The 14154-nt window shown below is 37.8% G+C and overlaps 1 protein-coding gene across 1 annotated transcript in view; it reads left to right on the forward strand.

Moving 5' to 3' along the window:
• Window positions 1-14154, forward strand: part of RDX (radixin) — a 51358-nt gene that overhangs the window by 10102 nt on the left and 27102 nt on the right. Inside the window, exons 4-7 of the mRNA XM_049613820.1 lie at window positions 5621-5716; window positions 6135-6409; window positions 11643-11726; window positions 11929-12075. Coding sequence (XP_049469777.1) covers window positions 5621-5716; window positions 6135-6409; window positions 11643-11726; window positions 11929-12075 — 602 coding nt within the window. The remainder of the gene's footprint in view (window positions 1-5620; window positions 5717-6134; window positions 6410-11642; window positions 11727-11928; window positions 12076-14154) is intronic.

The raw sequence follows: 14154 nt of genomic DNA on the forward strand, positions 1-14154 counted from the left end.
CCATCATCCATTTTACCCATCCCCCACCTCCCTCCCACCATCTACCCTCAGTTTGGTCTCTATGGTTAAGAGTCTCATGCTTTACTTCCCTCTTATTTTCCCCTTCCCCTGTGTTCATCTGTTTTGTTTCTTAAATTCCACATGAGTGAAATCATATGGTACTGGTCTTTCTCTGACTGACTTACTTCAATTAGCACATTACACTCTACTTCCATCCACTTTGTTGCACATGACAAGATTTTATTCTTTTTGATCGTTGAGTAATATTCCATTATATCTATATCTATATCTATATCTATATCTATATCTATATATATATATCCCACATCTTCTATATCCCACATACCCCACATCTTCTATATCCATTCATCAGTCAGTGGACATTGGGCTCTTTCCATACTTTGGCTCTTGTTGATAATGCTGCTATAAACATTGGGGTGCATGTTCCCCTTCAAATCAGTATTTTTGTATCCCTTGGGTAAATACCTAAACATGCAATTGTTGGATCATAGGGTAGTTCTATTTTTAGTTTTTTGAGGAGCCTCTGTACTGTTTTCTAGAGTGGCTGCACCAGTTTGCATTCCCACCAGCAGTGCCAAAGAGATCCTCTTTCTCTGCATCCTCGCCAGCTTTTGTTGTTGCCTGAGTTGTTAATGTTAGCCATTCTGACAGGTGTGAGGTGGTGTCTCACTGTGGTTTTGATTTGTATTTCCCTGATGATGAGTATCTTCATCTCTGGATGTTTTCTTTGGAAAAGTGTCTGTTCATATCTTCTGCCCATTTCTTCACAGGATCATTTGTTTTTTGGGTGTTGAGTTTGTAGTTCTTGAACCCTTTATCAGATACATCATTTGCAAATATCTTCTATTTGGTAGGCTGCCTTTTAGATTTGTTGATTGTTTCCTTCGCTGTGCAGAAGATTTTATCTTGATGAGGTCCCAGTAGTTCATTTTTGCTTTTGTTTCCCTTGCCTCTGGAGACATGTCAGTTAAGAAGTTGCTGTGGCCAAGGTCAGAGAGGTTGCTGCCTGTTTTCTTCTCAAGATTTTGATGGTTTCCTGTCTCACATTTAGGTCTTACATCTACTTTGAGTTTGTTTTTGTGTATGGTGTACGAAAGTGGGCCAGATTCATTCTTCTGCATGTTGCTGTCCAGTTTTCCCAACACCATTTAGCAGGTATTTCTTTAACATCTGCTATCTAAAGCATTGTAATGAGGACAAAAAAAGGATTCAAAGATACTGTGCAAAGTGGGGTGGGTGGAGATCCTAGACAGAGGGGATGGCAGGAGCAGAGGCACAGGGAACTATAGGCTATAAGGAGGTACCTAACATCTGTTTGGTGTTGTAACCTCATGATAAGTGAACATGGGTGTCATATTAAGGAATTTGGACTATGGGTCTTCTCTTTGTTGTCTCACTCTTGAGTGCACATTTGAGTCACCAGTGGAGCTTTAAAAAAACAAAAAGCAATGCTTGGAAACCTCCTCCAGAGCTTCTGATTTAATTGGGGCCTACTGTAAATCATTAGTTTTTTTTGTTTGTTTGTTTGTTTGTTTTAAGCTCCCCAGGTGTGCCCGGCTAGCTCAGTGGGTAGAGCATGAAACGCTTTAAGTTTCCCAGGTTTTGCAGTATGATGATGTAACTGATGTTTTATTGAGAAGGGAAGGAAAGAGATTGGTACCCAGAGGCCAAGTGGTTAGGAAGGTTGACTTGATTGCAAAAGGGAGAAAGGTGATAGATTTTGCAAGGCATGAGACTCCGGGGTGGATGTTTACGTCAACTTTTACATCTGAGCTGAGCAGAGAGCAGTAGTCTGTGGTTAGACTTCCTTGAACTTAGAGAACAGAACAGGAGACAGAATTTCTAGTGTACAGCAATAAGTAACCTTGTAGATATTTTGGTTTTATTATGTAGCATTCTATCACATACCGATCCAAAATATGATATAAAATTCAAAAATCCCTGGGAAGTTGTTTCTTTTCTTAACAAAGTATACTTAATCTTCCTGATTAGGTAATTGATGATCTTGAAAGCCCTGGTAAGGTCTTTCTGTAAGATGAAAGGTTTTTTTGTGAGTGAGCAAATTCTTAAAGCAAAATCATAAGCAGCTACATGCACCATACCTTATACACATCTTACCTTGTGAACTAATATGATATCCTCTTCTGTTGATTCTTCTCGGCTTCCTGTTTGTGAATATATAGCTTATCTTACTTTACTTTAATAAATATGTGAATGGAGAGGTGCCTGAATGGTTCAGTTGGTTAAGCATTCAACTCTTGATTTCAGCTCAGGTCGTGACTCACAGTTTGTGGGATTGAGCCCTGTGTTGTCAGCCCAGAGTCTTTTGGGGATTCTCTCTTTGCCTCTGTCTCTGCTCCTCCCCCACAAAGTAAATTAACAGTTGAAAAGTTTTAATGGAGTCAGCATTCATTGTACTTACTTTGTAGCAAGTTGAAATGTCATAGTGCAGTGTTTGTGTTAGTCAAAAACTAATGAGCAAGTGGGCCTTTTTGGTATTGCATATGAGAAATAAGATACTTGTTTTTTATGAAGCAGAGTTGCTTTCGTTTGGATAGCAGGTGGAAAGGACACCTCCTTTATTATAGTGCAATACTGTGTAGTATAAGAGTGTGGGCTCTGGAGCCACACTGCCTGCGGTAGAGTCCCAGCTCTAGCTGTTTGATTTGCACAAATTACTTGCTTTGCCTCATTTGTTTCATTTGTACAATGAGGATGGTGATTGCACTCTTCTTCCCTGAGGAGGTTGTTGTGAGTTAAGTGAGAATCCATCCATGGAAAAGTACATAGGACAGCATTTGATACACACCCAGCTCATAGTATAAGTGAAGTTCTAGATAAGGAGTATCGTTATCTGTAATGTGCTCCCTAAGCAGTTATTTCTTGGAGTCACTGTTGTTTCCTGACAACTTCTCTTGAGTCCAAATGTTAGGATCTAAAACCAGGCTTTACCTTGAGTATAGTGAGCATATGGAGTGGGTTGGCAGGTAGGTAGGTTTAGGGTCTGACCAGGAGCGGGCTAGAGATAGGGGTCCTTTCAAACAAGGGTCCATAGCAACCTAAATCCATCTGTAGCAAGGCCTTACTTCTGATCATGATGAGCTTGAGGCCAGCTGCTGTGCATAGGGGGCTCTAATTGAGTGCTTGGGGTCCTTTGGTTTACTGCCTGATTCTTCCCACATTATCCTTCACTTACAGCTTCCACCTGTGGGATTAGAGTATTCGCACCCCTAAGAAGTGTTCAATATGATCTGTTAGGATGCAAGAAAAAAAAATTAAAATGTTTATTTATATTTTTGTCCTTTTTCAAGTTACTTTAAAAATACATGTTTTATAATGTATTACTGTGATTTTTGCCTGTGCATAATTTATAGATAAGTATACATATATTGTAGTTAAGTACCCAAGTATTTTTTTTTTAAGTTTATGTATTTATTGAGAGTGTGAGAAAGAGCATGCTCAAGAGAGCCAGAGTTGGGGAGGGCAGAGAGGGAGACAGAGAGAATCCCAAGCAGGCCGCTCAGGACTTGAACCCACAAACCATGAGATCATGACCTGAATCGAAGTCAAGAGTCAAGACGTTTGACTAAGCCACTCAGGCACCCGCTTCCTCAAGTATGTTTTTACATACAAAAGTATGTGTCTGAAAGTTTCTGAGAACCCTTTGAGAAGTAGTAGGAAAAGCACTGAAGAGATAGGGCCTTTTAAAGAATTTCACAGCTGAGCCTTCTTGTTCTTCCTGGTGTTTGTTGTGATGGTCTCCAGTTAGTTAAGGTACTGCCCTTTGTGCCCACTGTGGCAGATCCCGCCTTTCCTTAGCAAGCTCATGAATCTGGCAAAGCCTAAAGGCAACAGTTGAGGCAGCTACTTTGATACATTTCTCTCCCTTGCTTTTGACCTAAGTAAGTTTCTTACTCTGCTGCTCTGAGCTGGAATATATTCTTTGGCTCTGATGGGACAAACTGTCTTTTGCCAAAGTTAAATTACTTGGGATCTTCTTTGTGTAGCTTCAAGTTTTGGTTGTTTGGCATTGATCAGTTTTTGCATCAGTGTGAGTCTTTATATCCCATATCATGTAGAAATTTGTTTTTGGTTTTTTGATGATAACTTTTCCTAGCAGAGCTAAATGTTTTTTTCTTATTTTTAATTTTTTTGGTGTGTGTAATTTCACTGAATTTTTCAAGAGAAGGAAAGTCAACTGAAGGGTTCAGTATGCTATCTTGAAATCCAAAAGCCTGACACATTTTTAGATATGTTTAAAAAAGAATTTTTTTAACATTTAGTTATTTTTGAGACAGTGACAGGGTGTGAACAGGGGAGCGGCAGAGAGAGAGAGAGAGGGAGACACAATCTGAAGCAGGATCCAGGCTCTGAGCTGTCAGTACAGAGCCTGACACGGCGCTCAGACTCACAACTGTGAGTGAGATCATGACCTGGACCGAAGTTGGAGTTTAACCGACTGAGCCACCCAGGCACCCCTGTTGTTAGCTATTTTTAAAAAATAAGCCAAGAATATCACTTACAACTAATGTTGAATCTTTCTCTCAAGCTTTTAAAATACTAATAAACTCTCACCTCTCCTGGCTCATTTCCCTCACTTTCATCTTAAAATAGATTTTTTTTTTTTAAAAAATAAGCTTTTTCCAAGTGTTGGTACATTCTTGGGTGGGTCCTAGCTCACCACTCTATTTACTCTAATACTTTTGAGTACCTTCCATGGGCTACTAATTCTTTATAGGGTGACATAATTAAGATGAATAAGACAGTAATCTCTGTCCTTAGTTTTAAAGAATGAAGGAGGGTAAATAGACACACTACTTCTCATACAGTTACTTATGATAAGATAGAATCAATGTTCCAGTAGCTATAGATACTAGATAAAGTGCTGTGGGAACATTAAGGAACAAGTGATTAATTTTATCTGTATAATAGGACAGCTTCATTCACAGAAGGTGTGTTAGTTGAGCTGGGCCTTGAGGAATAAATTATTCAAAAGGGGGCGAAAGTACAGAAGAAACATTCTAGGCAGAAGAAGAAGCATGAGCAGAGGTGCAGAAGGGTAAAATTTGGGCATGTTCCAAGAATGGTTTCTTGCTCAGTGAAGGAAGAACATAGAATATTTATATTGACGGTAGGTGAAGAGTATAGTAGAAGGGGGCATGAAATCACCAGCTGGATCATCAGGAGGTATGGCTTTTACATGTCCTCAGGGACTCTTATCACCAAAATGATACTATTTGCCTTGCCTACCCAGTTGTGTAGTTGTGGAGATAAATTGAAATAGGCAGGTGGGATTATGACAGCTTTGTATCTGTTTCCTGGACTTCTTGTGATCTCTTGGGGTCATGATGAGAGATGAGAAAGAAGAAGAGGTGTAAAAAAATGGATCACATAAAATGGAAATGACATTGTAAACTATATAAAACCTGAATTTAAATTTTCAGAAATGTTCCTTTAATTAATACATGACATTTAAGAAAGATCTTTATAAGAAAGGAATATACCTATAATACCTCTGTGGTTTTGTCTTTCTTTTGAAATACAGGACCATTTCTTTATACTATGAATGTTGAACTGAAATTGAACTTTTTTTTTTAAGGTGGTGAAAACAGTTGGTTTGCGTGAGGTCTGGTTTTTTGGGCTGCAGTATGTGGACAGCAAAGGTTATTCTACATGGCTTAAACTAAATAAAAAGGTAAAAATATGTATAAAATTCAGCTAGTAATTAAGTTATTTTGAAGTTTTGATCATGAATTTGTACTAGGAAAGCGCAGGGTCTGACTGACCTCAGACTTCCTTTTACAATTATCTCTGAGTCGTTAAAGGTGTCATGTCTTTGAATTCAATAAGTTACCATGAGTTTATCATCTTAGAAAAAGGAAATGTTCACTTTTCCTGTTTGAAAACTTAACGTGTAATAAATATTAGGTGTAACTGACTCAGTTTGACTTAAACATAAAGAATAAGCTTCTTACAAGTTTGGAATCTTACTTACACACTAGAGTCTTATGGATTTAGAATCTTATTTATATTTTATATCCTGCTTTCTTCTAAAAAAGAATTTGGTGTGAACTTACCATTTTTGTTGATGATGTTTGAAATTATCGTTCCAGGTGACACAGCAAGATGTTAAAAAAGAGAATCCTTTACAGTTCAAATTTAGAGCTAAATTCTTTCCTGAAGATGTTTCTGAGGAATTAATTCAAGAAATAACCCAGAGACTTTTCTTCCTTCAAGTTAAGGAAGCTATCTTAAATGATGAGATATATTGTCCTCCAGAAACCGCAGTTCTTTTGGCTTCCTATGCTGTTCAGGCCAAGTATGGAGATTATAATAAAGAGATTCATAAACCGGGCTACCTGGCTAATGATAGACTCCTACCCCAGCGGTAAGTGAAACATATATTTTTAATTTTTTTATTTTTCAGAGAGAGAGTGCATGCGAGCAGGGGTGGGGGGAGGGGTAGAAGGAGAGTGAGAGAATCTTAAGCAGACTCCGTGCTGAGTGGAGCCCTAGACTAGGCATCTGAAAACTGAGTTTCAAACACCTTTTAGGGGTGCCTGGCTGGCTTAATTGGAAGAGCATGTAACTCTTGATCTTGGGGTTGAGTTCGAGCCCCATGTTGGGCATAGAGATTACTTAAATAAACAAACTTAAAGAAACAAAACAGTATTTAAAAAAGTTAAAAACTGGGATGCCTGGATGGCTCAGTAGGTTAAATATCTGACTTCGGCTCAGGTTATGATCTCACAGTTCTTGAGATCAAGCCCCACATCAGGATCTCTGCTCTCAGCACAGAGCCCGTTTCAAGATCCTCTGTCTCCCTTTCTCTCTGTGCCCCACTTGCACTCTCTCTCTCTGAAAATAAACAAACTTTAAAAACAATAATGAAAAAAATAAAAAGTTAAAAAACTCAATTTTAATTCTATAGAGGAAGTAATAGTTTCCTAAGAAGATAAAATAATACATGCTGTTCACCAAAGACTCAGGAATATGAGACACCTCATAATCTGTGGTTATTTAGTTTCAGTTATTATTCCAACCCCAGTTCTTGTCTCAAGATTTTTTTTCAAGCATTGAATTGAATAGTTGATTACTAGCACAGTAGAATTTTGTTTCAGATAAGGATTAGTTTTTACTTTTAATTGAGATTTAAGTAATTTTATTTTTATTGATGTATATTTGCACACAGTGTTACATTACTTTCAAGTATACAACATAGTGATTCCACCACTCTGTACCATAATTGAGGTATAATTTGTACTTAGTAAAATGCACAGGAGGTTAAGTTTTAAATCAGGGCCTAAGGTAAATATTATGTATAATCAACATTACCCTTACAGTTTCTTAATTTTTTGTAGAACAGGCATGCTTTATCTCAGGTATTACATAGATGATCTTTCTTTCCCCCAAGATTTTTTTAAAGTTTATTTATTTATTTTGAGAGAGAAAGAGAGAGCAAGGGAGGGGCAGAGAGGGAGCATTCCAAGCAAGCTTTGCCTTGTCAGTGCAGAGCCCAGTGTGGGGCTCGAACCCACAAACTGAGATTATGACCTGAGCCGAAGAGTTGGACGCTTAACTAATTGCGCCTACACAGGCGCCCCGATGGTTGTTCTTCTGTTAGATTAGATTGATGTTTAGTTGAGCGCAAGATGAAGTAATTGGCTTCCATTTAATAGTCAGGTGATGTTTTATAATATTTTAAACACGGGAATCATATTTACGCAAAATTTAATTTTTTTATTTAAAAAAAAATTTTTTTTTAACATTTATTTATTTTTGAGACAGAGAGAGACAGAGCATGAACGGGGGAGGGTCAGAGAGAGGGAGACACAGAATCTGAAACAGGCTCCAGGCTTTGAGCTGTCAGCACAAAGCCTGACGCGGGGCTTGAACTCACGGACCGCGAGATCATGACCTGAGCCGAAGTCGGCCACTTAACCAACTGAGCCACCCAGGCGCCCCAATTTTTTTATTTTAAATGTACATGTGCTGTAACCCACTTTGTTTAAAAGGGAGGATGATAGCACGTGCCCTTCAAGATCTGGTCCATAATTTTGAAGGTACAGATAGGTGTTCTTCAGGTTGGTAATGTTTGGAGAACTATTTTAAGCTATCTGAGCTTAAAAGAGTCTTACTCATAAATGAAAATACTGAGCACCTGGGTGGCTCAGTCATTAAACATCTGACTTCTCAGGTAATGATCTCATGTTTCCTGAGTTCGAGTCCCACGTTGGGTGATCTTGAGCCCTGCTTCAGGTGAACATGAGCCCCACTTTGGGTAATACATAAGCCCCGTTGCGGGTGAGCCCCACTTCTCTCTTCTCTAACCTTCCCCCTACCCACCCCTCCTGGGATTCTCTGTCTCTCTGCCCCTGATTCACTGGCGCCCCTACCCCAAATAAATAAATAAGTAAATAAATACATACATAAAGTTTCCTTTAAAAAAATAAAATCAGAATACTAATTTTTGTATTTAAAATGGAGAAAATACTTTCATAGTGATGAACTTATTTTATGTATGGTATAGTACACTTTTTCTCACTAAGTACCCGAGGAGGGGAATTAGTAATCAGGTTATTTGGTAGTCATAAATCAAACACAATTTGATGCCTTTGATGGATGCTTTTAGTTCTTGTATAGAAAAACCTGGATAAGCAGTCTGTTCTCCCACAGTACAGTTTAGCTCTCTCGTGATGTGGATGATCAGCTCCACCAGATAGTATCTCTCTCCTTTGAAAAGAACTAGATATACATAAATTTTTATGTGCCACTTTTCTGACTTGGGCATCTAGGTAGTGGGTAATACAGTTTTGCCAAGATATGGGGAGAAGGAATATGTTTTTGGGGAGGAAGATTTCAGTTCTGAATCTACTGAGTTTGAAACGTAACCAGTATAACCAAGGGAGATAGTATTCGTTTGTAGGTGTGAATCAGAACAAAGTCTGATACAGTTTTGGGAATAATCAGCAAATAGATAATTATCCCATGGAATGAAAGAGATGAACTTGACAGTGCATCTAGAATGAACAAAAGGCCTAAGACAGATATTGTTGGAAGTTAATTTTTAAGTATAGGGGAAGAGGCTCCTGTAAGGCATAATTGAGAAAAAATGCCAGAGTCCAGAATAATAGCAGAGGAATGTTAATCATGGAAGCCAAGGTATAAGGAAGGACTGGTTAGCAGTGTCAGATAGTACTAACAGGTCAAGTATGAGGGAGAACTAATGTGTCTGTCGCCTTAGCAATAAGGAGATTGGTAGTGACCTTAGTAGAAGCAGCTTCCGTATGGTGTTGGTGATTGCAGCCCGATTGTGGTGGACTAGAGGTAGTAGATGCGAGGTATGCAAGCGAAAGGTAGTGAATATGGGTAGTTCTTAGAAGTTCGGCTGTGAAAAAGAAAATAAAAAACTAGGAAAGCATGAGTTTATAGACACGTTCTTTAAAAGATGGGAAAGAGCTGATTTACTGTAATTCCTTTATTCTCTCTACAAAGTTTTGAGTACCTCTTCAGTGCTGGTACCGGGCATATAGTGGTGAGCAATATGGATGTGGTGGTCCTTTGCCATCTAAGTATATATGTGTGAGTGTGTGCCCGTGCGCACATGCGGGGGACAATAAATATGTCCCGTCATAAATGATGAAGTATAGATCCTGGGAAAGTGAAGAGAGAAGTCCCTTAAAAGCCCAGATAGACAGATTTAAAGCCAAGTCAGACAGATTAGCCAGGAAGAAAGACTCCTTTTTCTGGACAGAAGAAAGAGAGGGCGGGAATTTTTGAATACCTGCAGACTCCTACAGATTAATAGTACAAGTGTATTATGCAAAATGCAAACAAATGCTATTTGAAATGCAGGGTATAAAAAACTAGAACATAAATCTTACTGGCATCCAAGTTAACCCATACCTTCAGATTTATTTAATATCATGATCCCAGCACTTGGCTGCACTGATTATGCCCTCAAGGCTGATTACATTCCTCTTGGTGAGCAGTGGAGGCAAGGCAGCAAGAGAGAGTATAAAGACAAGAAAAATGTAGAAACTTAATTGCTCTAAGGGAGAAGACAAAACTTCTCTCCCAAAAAGCCAAGGGCTTAAAAGAGGATACACAGAGAAAGGAGCACTGCATTGTAAGAACATAATGGTTTGTTTGAGACCTCATTAAGGAATCCATTCTAAGTAGTGAGTAACTTGTGCAAAAGATGACGACATTCTGAGATTCCTTTATACTGCCAAGACATTCCTAGGATTCACATAAATTTTTTATGCAGTTGAACGATAATATTTTAACACCACAGCTTTTGCTGTTAATAAAGTAGGATCTGAGGATTCACCAATAAAGAAAGATGTATAATTATCATTATCTGACCCAAAGAGAATAGAAATAAATAATCTGTAGTGTGTAGAGCAGATATATGCATGTAGAATTTGCTGGTTTGGTGTTAAGATATTAGTAGTAGAAAATAGGTTTGCTTATATTAACATAAGGAACACTGGGAGGATTAAAAAGAAACTAATAAAGTTATTTGGAGAGTGTGGGGTGGTAAAAAGTATAACTTTTCACTTGTATAATTTTATATAAAGTATTATCTAAAGAAAATAACAATTAAATTTAGCACCAAGGAAAGTAAATACATAGAGTAAAGGAAGAAATTAAGGCTGGAGAATTCTGATTTTCACTCTGTTCTCTTATTTTTCTGTTAGTAATGAGAAAGTCATTTTCCTTTTTTTCTTTTGTCCAATAGTGTATTCATTGGAAACATTTCAATTCCCATAAAGTATCTGTGTAACTGTTTTTTAAAAATGTATTATTTAGGGGTGCCTGGGTGGCTCAGTCGGTTGGGCATCCGACTTCAGCTCAGGTCACGATCTCACAGTCCGTGAGTTCGAGCCCCGCGTCAGGCTCTGGGCTGATGGCTCAGAGCCTGGAGCCTGCTTCCAATTCTGTGTCTCCCTCTCTCTCTGCCCCTCCCCCGTTCATGCTCTGTCTCTCTCTGTCTCAAAAATAAATAAATGTTAAAAATGTATTATTTAAAATAACTTCAGGATTCTAGAAACTTTTTATCTTGAGATAATTCCAGATTCACAAGCAGTTGTAAAAACTAGAGAGATTCTTTGTATCCTTCTCCCAACGTTTTGGTAACGTCTTGCATATTGGGTATGATATCAACCAAGATATTGATACAGTTCGCCAACCTGATCCAGATTTCATCAGTTTTACCTGCAGTCAGGCATTTGTGTGTGTGTGTTCTGTGCAATTTGATCATGTATATAGGTCTTTATGACAGCCACCATCACAGTTAAGGTACTGAATGAGTCTATACATTTTTTTTAACTTTTTTTTTTTTTTTAATGTTTATTCATTTTTGAGAGATGGGGAGAGCAAGCATGAGTAGGGGAGGGGCACAGAGCGAGGGAGACACAGAATCTGAAGCAGGCTCCAGGCTCAGAGCTGTTAGCACAGAGCCTGATGTGGGCTCAAACCCACAAACTGCGATATGACTTGAGCCAAAGTCAGACATTTAACCGACTGAGACACCCAGGTGCCCTAAGTCTAGACTTTTAAATGAATGTTGATTTTGAATCATAGAGGCATTCTCATAGATTTTTTTCCCCTTACAGTGTTTTGGAACAACACAAGCTGACAAAAGAACAGTGGGAAGAAAGAATACAGAACTGGCATGAAGAACACAGAGGAATGCTGAGGTATTTGGGTGGCTATTTTCTTAGTGTTTTTCCTCAAAGTATTTTTATTTCATAGCATGTATTAATATATCAGATTATCCCCCAAAGATCATTCAACTTATATGAATAAATATAAAGCACTACTTTGTAATCCAAAGTATTTTTGTAATTTTTTTGGTATTACCTTTATTTAAATGTATTACAATAAATTTTATTTTAACAGGGAAGATTCTATGATGGAATACCTCAAGATTGCACAAGATCTAGAAATGTATGGAGTCAACTATTTTGAAATAAAAAATAAAAAGGGAACCGAATTGTGGCTAGGCGTTGATGCTCTGGGTCTGAATATTTATGAGCATGATGACAAGTGAGTAAATTAGTTGCATGGTAAACTAGTCATTAATGATCTGTATGGCTTTAATTTTATGCTGTGTCTGTAAAAGTTCTCTTTTGGCTTGATTACTCTTACTGCCTTTTTTTTTTTTTTTTTTTTTTCTTGCTTAAATGATTAGTTAGGGCCCCATAGACTTTTGGATATCATGTCTCCATCTTTGCAACATCTTATAGCTTCAGAGTTCTGCTTCTCAGTGTATTTATCAGATGGAGTGATTCACTTCTTTTGCTCTCTTATGAGTTCTGTCCAGTAAATTAATTAAATTTGTTCCCTGTATAGGTGAAGAATAATTCCTTAAATATTATGCTTGGCATATAGGTTGAAATTGAAATTAACATATATAAGAAATCAAGAGCAATGAGAATGAAATTAATAGATACATGATTTATTGTATTTTGTAACACCTTTTTTTAGACATTTATAGGAATTGTTTTGAATTTTTTGAACATCAATAAAGTAGAATATCACTATATCAAGTAAGCATAGTAGATAGTGTTGTTATTATTATTATTATTTTTTTTTTTTTTGAAATTGACCAGGTAGTAATTTTTATATTGGTATAAAATACATCAGACTCTTAAAATACTTTTAGGAATGATAGCTACAATTGCTTTATATTTTCTTTAATTTATTTGCTGTACCACATAAACATTTAAGTCTGTGCCAGTAATGTCTTCCTCTAAGGCATTTCTCTTTATTCTGTCTAGAATTTTAGTTTCATTATTACAAATATCTGATAAAATAAACATTTCTAACAATAAGTCTAAAAGAGAGCATTTTACTAATTTTACTCTGATAATATAGTTTTTACTTATATTACCAAGCAAGTTAAAAGGCTATATCATTCAGAATAGAATATTTTGAAAGTTTTGAAAAGCAAAATGGATTTACAGACCCAATTTTGTGGCCCAAATCTTTTTTCCCTTTTCTTTCTTTTAAAAATCATTGAATTAGTTTCTATTAGACTACCCGTTATAAATATGTTTACAGATAGGGGCGCCTGGGTGGCTCAGTCGGTTGGGCAACCGACTTCGGCTCAGGTCATGATCTCACAGTCTGTGAGTTCGAGCCCCGCATCGAGCTCTGTGCTGACAGCTTGGAGCCTGGAGCCTGTTTCAGATTCTGTGTCTCCCTCTCTCTCTGACCCTCCCCCGTTCATGTTCTGTCTCTCTATGTCTCAAAAATAAATAAACGTCAAATAAAAAAAAATTTTAAATGCACTTACAGATAAAAATGGGGAATATGAAAGAGAGGGGGTTAGCTCAGGATGGGAAGGACTAAGATTTGAGATTGTGGACAAAAGGGATTTTGGTCTTATCTATGCTGGTTCACTTTTTTAAATTTTTTTTATTTTTTTAATGTTTGTTTATTTTTGAGACACAGAGAGACAGAGCATGAGTTGGGGAGGGGCAGAGAGAGAGGGAGACACAAAATCAGAAACAGGCTCCAGGCTCTGAGCTGTCAGCACAGAGCCTGACGCGGGGCTCAAACTCAAAAACTGTGAGTTCATGACCTGAGCCGAAGTCAGTCGCTCAACTGACTGAGCCACTCAGGCGCCCCATCACTTTTTTTTTAAATAACTAAAATCTATTGTATTTCCAAAATATTTTTAAAAGTCAAAATAGTGGACAACTTTAAAAGCTTGGTTAGGTTCGTTTAACAGTTCTGCTACTAATTGCCTTTGTGACCCTGGTCAGGTTATTAACTCTCTGAAATTCATGTAACTGCCAGGCTCACCTCACAGGATTGTTGTGAGAATTACATGAGGAAATTGCTTTAGAATTTTTCAAAATAATGTGCAAACATAGTACAGCCTTACCTAAAAAATACTGTGTTCCTTGTGGCGCCTGGGTGGCTCAGTCACTTAAGCATCTGACTTCAGCTCAGGTTGTAATCTTGCTGTTAGTGGGTTCAAGCCCTGCATCTTGCTCTGTGCTGATAGCTCAGAGCCTGGAGCCTGCTTCGGATTCTCTCTCTCTCTCTCTCTCTCTCTCTCTCTCTCCCTCTCTCTCTCTCTCTCTCTCTCCCTCTCTCCCTCTCTCCCTCTCTCCC

The sequence above is a fragment of the Panthera uncia genome, chromosome D1 (genome assembly GCF_023721935.1).
Source record: "Panthera uncia isolate 11264 chromosome D1, Puncia_PCG_1.0, whole genome shotgun sequence".
Classification (NCBI taxonomy): domain Eukaryota; kingdom Metazoa; phylum Chordata; class Mammalia; order Carnivora; family Felidae; genus Panthera; species Panthera uncia.